The sequence below is a fragment of the Phoenix dactylifera genome, chromosome 15 (genome assembly GCF_009389715.1).
Source record: "Phoenix dactylifera cultivar Barhee BC4 chromosome 15, palm_55x_up_171113_PBpolish2nd_filt_p, whole genome shotgun sequence".
Classification (NCBI taxonomy): Eukaryota; Viridiplantae; Streptophyta; class Magnoliopsida; order Arecales; family Arecaceae; genus Phoenix; species Phoenix dactylifera.
In genome coordinates this window covers 10,338,553-10,348,263 of record NC_052406.1, presented here as the reverse complement: position 1 = coordinate 10,348,263, position 9,711 = coordinate 10,338,553, and the positions used below count along the sequence as shown (strand labels likewise).

The 9,711-nt window shown below is 40.0% G+C and overlaps 1 protein-coding gene across 1 annotated transcript; it reads right to left on the bottom strand.

The window, feature by feature from the left end:
- Nucleotides 1-547: 547 nt before the first annotated feature.
- LOC103705841 (putative phospholipid-transporting ATPase 9) lies at nucleotides 548-8,849 on the bottom strand. The gene is made up of 11 exons (XM_008789721.4): nucleotides 7,562-8,849; nucleotides 5,356-6,704; nucleotides 5,142-5,252; nucleotides 4,710-4,986; nucleotides 4,530-4,618; nucleotides 4,313-4,421; nucleotides 2,626-2,829; nucleotides 2,398-2,523; nucleotides 2,116-2,214; nucleotides 1,839-2,030; nucleotides 548-1,634 (listed from the first exon to the last, which is right to left on the bottom strand). Exons 1-11 carry the CDS (start codon nucleotides 7,952-7,954, stop codon nucleotides 993-995), a joined length of 3,591 nt encoding a protein of 1,196 aa, XP_008787943.2. The 5' UTR covers nucleotides 7,955-8,849; the 3' UTR covers nucleotides 548-992.
- Nucleotides 8,850-9,711: the final 862 nt, after the last annotated feature.

The window sequence follows — 9,711 nt, the reverse complement described above, 5'->3', positions numbered from 1 at the left end:
GTCGGCGCTTCCTAGTTCGAGCGCTTCTCTGGTCGGCGTCTTCTGGTCGGCTCTTTCTAGCCGAGCATTCCCTACTTGGTCATTTTGGTTGGGCGCCTCTTCTTGGCGCTTTCTCTGGTCGGTGCTCTCTAGCCGAGCACCCTGCTGGTCGGCACTCTTTGGTCGAGCGCCTTTCTGGTCGGCGCCTTCTCGCCGAGCGCCTCCGTAGCGGTATGACTTGGGGTTTTTCCCCCAACAGTTTCAATCTCAGAGAAGGATAAGTAGTTGTTTCTATCAGAATTCAGAAGTTTAAGGGAGCACATTAAGAAGGTTAATTTTGAGCTCAAGGATCCATTCAAAATGAAACTAGCGAACAAAAATTTACCGATTGACAAGAGATTGCTTCCAATTCTTTCTAATTTCATCAAGTTCCTACTTGAGGGAAAACAGAATAGATGGAAGCAAATTAAGTTCTCTGGTGCTAATTAGCCATTCAAGATTCATGAGTCCAAATAGTGGATGTTAACAGGAAACCTCTAGCAAGCGTTCAGATTGCAAAGCAAATGTATTACTTGTCGCAACAACGAGGAGCTATGCTTCCTTTTCAAGAAGTGCCAAAATATCTTATAGATGATACAAACATACTCTGCTGTCTATCTACCCCGAGTTATTTTGCACAAAAGACAGCAACCTCGATCAAGTTATTACGATACAATTTCACAAACAGGCATGTTTCCTGATATTGGAAATGCAAGGAGGCGAAAGAGAGGAATTCGATGGAAGAGAAACTTTCTATAATTTCCACTATGGGACTATAGACATAGAAAATAAATAAATCAATGAGACCAAAAAAGGGCCGGTAATCAAAATATACAACTCTTCTGTGGAATTCGCTTTTGATCGTGTGAGGAACAAATTATAAAACATCAGTACCCTGCATCTGAAGATGAAAGAGAAGCAGCGGGTCGACAGTATAACTGTACAATGAGCAATGGACTAAGGCGAGAGAGCTGTTATGGTGACTGAGCTGCATTGTGGACTTTCCTTGCTATGAACTGACTAGGCCGGTCGAGGCGGGCAGAGACCCCAACTGTGGTTGGCCTCACTGACCTCTGGCGCACCACTTGGCAGTACTCGGGATCATCTGCTCGCCCCTCCGACCGTATCCACTGGATCATGTTATGGTACATTGGGAAGAAGCGCATCTGAATTGCAAAATAAGTGAAGTAGGGGATGAGGGTGGCAGGCACCACAAAGAGTGTCAAAATCCAATATGAAGGTGCCGGAGCCAGCGCCTCAACGAACACCATGAAGGCAGTGGTTGATATGGTAGGGGTGATGGCTCCATAGGCCAGGAGGAACAGGTACCAAAGAGCAATTCCACCCCAGATGAAAATGTGCTGGATCAAAGTGAAGTAGCTGACTGAGAGCGCCATTTGGCAGTTCACGACCCAGACCACGCAGGTGTACATGGTGGCCCCAAGAACTTCGAAGCCCACAACCTCGCCACCTTTGCGGAAGGCCTGGTGCTGGAAGGCATAGGTGCAGAAGTAGAAGATTGTGATGGCATTCAGGATGCCGTTGAACATCCAACCAAGAAGTCGGGTCCAGCTGAAGAGAACATTTTGTACACCTTCTTGGTAGAGCATGGGAAACTGCATTGAGAAAGAGATCAAATTCGGGATTAGTTCATAAAGCAAGCATGCAATGCCCGATGAGGAAATTACGGAAGTTTAGATTGCTTCGAATGAGGTTTATATTCTTCAGGGGCAAAAGTTCATGATTTGATGAAAATAAATGTATTTATATGTGATCGAAAAACAAACGTGTTTATCAATGATGGGGGGTGAAGGGCATACCTTGAGGCAAAATCGAGGAGAAACGTCCTGGTCGAATACCCCCAAAGCAATCACAGGGAGTGATGTGAAAAAGACGTTATAGCATGACAAGAACCAATCATTATATGCAGCTTGCCCAGAGAATGTCGTATAGGCCTCAAACAAGAAGAGAGTGAGACCAAATGCGATGTTCTTGTAGAAGAAATAGCATATCTGCAGAGAAGTTAGAGGAACATGTCAAGCACCAGGCTGCAAAGAAGTGATTCAAGTTTAAAATGTACAAGTCGAGAGGTTATACCATTGATGAGATCCTCCTATAACACCAATGCCCATGCACAAGTAGCAGTCGCTCTAGAAATCTAAACTGAGCGATGGCAACATCACTCGACATGACAGCCTGAAATTGAGCATTGTTCCAGAAAAAAATTAAATTTTAATACTTAGAAGACCAGAAATTCATGCAATCTAAGGGAGCGGATAAAAAAAGAAAGGATAAAAGGGATTCAGATAGAAAAGTCCAGTCTGGCATCACATTCTTGTGCATCCTTGTAAATATTTTCTCTGGATTGACGTTACTGACCTGCATTCCTTCAGCACCACTGATACCAACCCCAATGTCTGCTTCTTGAAGCATGCCCACATCATTGGCTCCATCACCAATTGCTAATGTGACTTTACGAGTGCCAGTTTTTACAAGTCGTGTGACCTGGAAAATTCAATGATGCCTTCATTCAATTCAATACAAGGAGGATTAACTGAAACAGAAAACAAGGGCAGCGATATTATTCAAAACTTTGCCAGAACTCACGAGGGCTTTCTGTTTGGGAGATGAACGGCAGCATATAACTGATGCACAGCCAACTGCCAGTAGTAAGAACATGTCCTTGACGTCATCTTCCAAAGCATATGTAAGTGACTTCCCATCAATGATCAAAGCTAATGATTCAGTACTTGATGGACTAATAAGTTTCCTCCCCTCACTTATCTGATGGACGACACTCTCCTTTGATGCCTGAAGTATCAACAACAAACTGTAAATATGTTGAGAAGGACCAAATTGAAAGTTCGATAATCAGGTGACAATTCAGAATACAGAAACCTTATAGAATGCAGTTCCAAATAATAATATTTCTAAATTTAATCAGCAGATTAGACAAAATGCAAAAGTAGTTAAATTCATCTTTAATCTTCTCTTTCATATAACAGTCAATTAAGATGCAGTGAAAGGAAATATAATAAACTGACCAACCTTATAGGATGTAGTTCCAAATAATATTATTTCTAAAATTAGTCAACAGATCAGACAAAATGCTATGGTAGTTAAATTCATCTTTAATCTTCTCTTTCATATAACAGTCAATTAAGATGCAGTGAAAGGAAATATAATAAACTGACCAACCTTATAGGATGTAGTTCCAAATAATATTATTTCTAAAATTAGTCAGCAGATCAGACAAAATGCTATGGTAGTTAAATTCATCTTTAATCTTCTCTTTCATATAACAGTCAATTAAGATGCAGTGAAAGGAAATATAATAAACTGCCCAACCGATAGGGAGGCTCCAATTTTATGAACCCCCCCATTACATGTAAGAGTAATTAGTACATAGAAACAGCTGAAATAACAGTTTGTTTATACAGTCAATAATCAAGTATCTGCCCGAGATATTTTGTTAACATCCAGATTAAATATACATTTCATCCCAACTCTGGTTCATCCTACAAGAGAAGTCATACTATATTAACACAAGGAATGATAGCTTAAGACTGTGACGGTTGATCTGAGTGCTTGTAATTCAAACATGGACTTCGGGAATCTTATCATGATGACAAATGTAGCATAAATCTGCCCAGTGCACAAGGAAATGAATATCATCAGAATGTGAACCAAACGCATAAAACAAGTTTGGGCATAACTAGGTGGCCATAAAGGAGTCATCCATGATGTTTTATAGCAGTGCAACTTCCCTGTGTTTGAGTTACATCTTCAATCACTTTGTTTTAAGATTTTTTATAAGCAGAGGAAATGGAGATTTTTTAATAAGCAACCTAGCAACTGCTGACTCTTATTTTCAGCCACGAAAGATAAGCTTAAAGCCTTAGTAGCTAGAAACTTATGCTAAGGTTGGCATACCCACTTGTAAACTCATCCATACTCCCGATTCCTTAATGTTTCCTCATTCTAATCTCTGTTGAGAGACCTATTTCACTGAACCCACATCAGAATTCAGTCACACCTGCTCTTGATTCTGCCAATTAAGCTTTAAACTGTTTATCTTCCTTCTATATCTTTATCAATTATTAGGATAGCCTTCACTATTTAGAAATTTGAGCTGCCAGGTCAGGTACACAAATAGTATCTTGACCACTTAAAATTATCCTGATTCAAATACCCTGATATGAGGATGATCTTCGGTTAATAAAAAGGCAAACGAATTATTGAATAGAAATATTTTCACGAACATAATAATAGAATAATAAACAGTGAATTTTACCTTAGCAATAGCATCCTTGTTTCCAGCTTTCTCCAACTCTTTAAGTTCTGGCGTTTCCAAAGTGATGATTATCTGCTTCATTCCTTGTCTTAGTAGACTACAGGCAAAGCTGCAAAAATTAATGAAGGTGACTGGGTAAGAATAATGTACAAGAAGATTGAGAACACCCCCATACAACAAGCATTTGAAACTGGAAATATGTATTTCAAAGGCATACCCTATATTGACGGCTGTCTCCATCTTGTCACCAGTCAGTACCCATATCTTGATTCCAGCTTGTGCAAGTTTGTCAATGCACTCAGGTACCTGTTGACCCATTTTAGAAGAAATAAGCATTAGCACATACAGCATGGTTATAAGATTCACATGTACAATTCCTTGAAAACCTTCTACACACCCCGAGCTGTAGTTTGTCCTCAACAGCGGTGGCACCAAGAAGAATCAAATCTCTCTCGATCATATCGGCAGCTTCCTCGATTTTTTCATCTCTATCAGCACTAACTGAATTCTTGGCCGCCGTGAAGCTTTCATTGAAAGTCATGTATTCTTCTTCATCGAGTTCACGACATGCAAGAACCAAGGTCCTTAAACCTGCATCAGCATACTCATTCATATGTTCCTTGGTTTTTTCCTCAAAATCCCTTCCATCCTTTGCAAGCCTTTCAAACATAACACTGTTTATATCCAAGGAAACAAAGGTCAGGACAAAATGTTGGAGATTTTGGATGCATATCTTTTTTTCAAAATAGACGATGAGAAATGAGAAACTTGGCTCCCTTTTAAGATTTAGTTAGACTTCTTAGACAGATTGGTGTAGTAGCTTACAAACCTGTCAGCACCTTTGCTGAGTAATAGCAATTTCCCCTCCTCATCTCGAACTATCACAGACATCCGCTTCCGAGAACTATTGAACTCCAAGATATTTAGAAGCTTGTATGACCTACGAGAAAAAGAAAAAAATAGATTGTAAGTTGCAATTTGATTAGAATTTACCAGCAAGTCATGAAACTGTTCCATCAGCCTTGAGTATATTTATTTCTCACCTTTCAACTGTCTTGCCTGACATGGGATCCAGTTCATTCACAGAGATGCTTGTCTGTGTCCTCTGGTAAAATTCAAATCCCAGCTCCCTTGCCGCAATAACAAAGGCAGCCTCATCGGGTGACTCGGCTTCATATGATATCTTCCCAGAGTCTTCATCTTCTTCAGGTATACAAGTATGGCAGATTGCCAACAGCCGAAAAAAATCCTGAATAGCATCAGCACGAGGCTCATGAACCCAATTCCCATTCATGAGACGTCCGTCCTTAAAATTAAAACCTTTAATTGCAGATTTTGCATCCACATGATTTTCTTCGTGTTCTTCGTTATCAAGCTCATTAACCATTGGGGATCCTTTTCTTCTAGCCATTGCTCTCTCGATCTCTGTGACTCCGCGTCCATAAGCAGTTCCAGCAATGGAGCATTTAATAAACTCCATTGAATTGCAAGTCAGGGTTCCAGTCTTGTCCGAGAGAATTGTGTCAACTTGGCCAAGTTCCTCGGTCAGGTTTGATGTACGAGCACGAGCAGGCGTGTCTGATTCCTCATGATACATTTGAATATCTTGGTTGATGAAAAAAGCCTGCAACACCTTGACGATCTCGATGGATACATACAGAGAGATGGGGATGAAGTAACTATACAGCATCATTGCTGTCAAAAAGTGCAATATTGCTGCAATAGGTGCTTTGTTAGGATCATAGAAGATTGTAGTGTCATCTGGTCTAAGGTACCATCTCTTCATCTTGCCATCTTCTAAGTCTTCACGGGTTGCGATGCCAAAGAAAATCGAGCCGATAGTTGAGATCAAGACCAGAGCAGATAGGAGGAGGTAAATGATTTTATCCATTTTCCTTTCAATTTTGCTCCTTTTGGATGGTGGATCTGTGGCATTTTGCATGACTTTTGTGTCATGGCCTGTGAAAATAACAGCCCCATATATGTAATCGGTGTTGCGCAGCTTAGAGTCCCTAAGAAGAAGTTGCTGAGGTGAGAGAGGGTACTGCTGGTCCTTCAGTTCCATGCTTCCAACAAAAGTGTAGAGGTTCGCATTTGGATCCTCGCATCTGATTATTGCTTGAAAATCTTGGAAGCTAGAATCAGCTTGTAAATCTGAGGTTGCCTCAAATGACTGCTTCAATTTCAAATTTGTTTCTCCATCAAGGTTCATGGTCTCGACATAACATACTGCATCTGCATAACTGGATGAAAGCAAAATGAGGTCGGCAGGGAAAAATTCATCCTTCTCCACCTTCACTATATCCCCAACTCTCAGCTTCTTCCATTCTGTATAGTCAAAGTTACCATCCTGACGATGCACTTTAACTTTTCGGTTGTTCACCTCAGAATCCTGGAAAAAGGTATTGTTCGCAGAAGCGCACATTAAGTTATTACATACAAGCAAGTCAACATGAGAAGATTTGGGAAGACACTTCTTTGGCAGCCCAATTATAATAGCACATTTGGATAAAATTTGGAAGGAACTGGTATTTGGAAGATGAATCTTTTAAAAAACATAACACTAAAACAAAATTGAGCAACATAAATGATAATGTTTGGTTAAATATCAGCAAAAGAAGTGCACAAATCCCCTTTTTCTTTCAGAAGTAATAGCGAAATCAGCATTCCTTTGTCTATATCAACTGATAGAAGATTCTCACTCAATCATTAGAAAAACCCAGTCAGACAATTATAAAGCTCTTGCTTTCACTTCCATATCCTTCAGAAAGGCCAGAGTTAATTATGTAACCTAATTGACACCGTTGAGACATCAGCATACATGATTATGTTTAGCATTTGCACCATCCCGAGAAAGGAAAATTCTTTTTTTTTTCTAGTACATGGAACTTCCTACTCACTAAATCCTGGAAATTTTCTAGATTGTAAACAATCTATTCTGTCAAGTATCTCATCTAAAAACATCTTCCTCTCTTCCCCTCTCAAACTTTAAGAAGGTTAACATGTTCTGATCGATGAAATTATTCAATATGACTACTACCAATGCTACTATAACAGAAACAGCCATACTCGAAGTCCTTTCTTTTATTGCTTGCCAATTATTAAGCTCATCAAGAAACCCAAAATGATTCAGGAACAAGTTCAGACAGAGATGCGATCCGATCCAACAGCACGGTTATTAAGATAATATATTTCAAAAATCATCATACTGGATTCAAAATTTTCCCAAACAAGAGTGATAAAATTTACCTGCTGGTTGCGCCTCCAATCTTCGACGGCCTCCTTCGCCATGGTTGCTCCAATCACGATAATTAGCGGGAGAATTGCACTCACAGCACTGTAAGGAGCCAAGGGGGTGAAAGAGAGACATCCGGAGACCAGGAAGTAGATGTTGGCAACCCTCCTGAACTGCTCAAACAAGGACTTAGGAATGAAGGTGGCCAATGTATACTTGGTGGTGGAGACATAGTTGGATCCATAGTTTAGGTTGATGGCATGTTCGCGATCCGGGTCATTGGCATAGACTACTCGGGAGAAGCCCGGGCGTCCGATCTGGGAGTGGTCTTCTTTGAACCCCGACCTACCGCATGCAAAGCTGTATAATTTACTAACATGGAACTTGCTTCTTCTCCCTCTAGCCATCTCTTATAGTCAAGTCCCAAGGGATGAAGCCACCCAAAATGCAATCACTACCAGTTTGCAGCCAAGTGGAGTGATAGAGAAATTTTTTTTAAAAAAAATCTAATATCCAAAGAAAGCAAATGAATCAGGGACCTGGAATCAAAAAATTCAGGGAGAAGGGGGAGAGGAAAATCCCAAATCACAATCTCTTCAGAAACTGAAGCTCCCAAAATACTCAAACGAACAGCAGAATCTGGAGTTTAAAATTCCTAAAGGTTCTTCTTTTAAATCACTCCCAGGCTTAATAATCCCCAATCAGCAGGAATAACAAAAGAACAGAGCTTCCGTGTCCGAGAATAAAGAAGAAAAGAAAGAACAACGGAGCCCAGAACAAACCAAAAAAAATGCCCAAAGGAAACAAAAGATCCCACCTTTACCGCAAGTTCAAATACAAAATCCCACAAATAGATGAAATTCGACAATAAATCACCAAAAAAAAAAAAAACCCCAAGCTTTCTCTATCTTTCGAACACAGAATGCCGGAGGTCAGACTCTGCGAAGAGCTATAAGAGGCTCCGGGCAATAAAAGGCAAAGAGTTGGGAACAGCAGACCATCTTCTTTGAAGCCTTCGCCGTGGCGGGCGGCATCGCGTTGAACCTTCAAACCGTGCCGTGCTCCAAGTCTCCCCCATGACTCGAGCACAAGCGAGAAGAGACAGGAGAAATCCCGCGGAAATCTCACGTGGAAGCCCAAGAAAGAAATAAAAATCGAAATTTTAGGCGAAGAAAATTGTCGCCGTTCTAGAAGGTCAACTTCACCAACATGGTAATAGTCAGAAGCCGGCTTTTGACGGCGAATCTGACGACTTCCCGCGGGTGGTGCCCGAAATCTCTGCCTCCTTTCCTCCCTCCCTCCCTCGAAGGTTCTTCTCGGCAGAGCATGGCGCCGGGGGGACATGAGAATACGAGCCGAGCCAATAGATTTTGGTGGAGCCAAAAAAAAAGAAAGAAAAAGCAAAGATATTAATTATAAGATCTCCCGAGTTTATCAACTTAATTTAAATTGCAGGTTGGTATTAATGCAAATCATTTAAGTTGCAGTTTCGTATTAATGCACGTCAACTACTACATTGTGCATTATGCCTGGTAACAATTTAAAGCTCATACTAAGTTTGGAAGGAAGCATATGTTGATTTTCTTAACCTTTTCGACTCCCTTTTTTTTTGGGAAAAAAATACTAATTATAGCGATTACTTATTTTTTCGCTAGTTGAGGGATTAAGTTGTTGACTCCTACTCAAAACAAGCTTCCTGTTCCTTCAACAAGATTATCTGCAAAGAACGTGCTTTGCTCAGGAAATCTATAACAAATTAATTTCCTATGATATTTTATTTGCAATTTGATGTATAAAGGGTGAAGGAAGTAAAAAGAGATCCGGCATGTAGATGGGCGATTTAATTGAAGATACTTTGAAGATGCATTTAATTTTTAGTACATCTCCAGTTTTATAATATTTATTTACCATTATTAACTTTTTGCAACGTACACCTTACTACATGAATATATAATTTAACAATCTTCTTAGATAACATAATACCCATAATTAATTTTCCCATGCATAATCAACTATACCAAGTTACCTTAAGTCTTCTTTTCTAGAAGGCAATGGGGGACAATTTCACCAATCAACTATATAGAAATGATAAATTAATGAATCAATAAATACATGTCTCGTACCGCCATTTCATCAAAAAGAAAAAAAATACATGTTCAGTAAA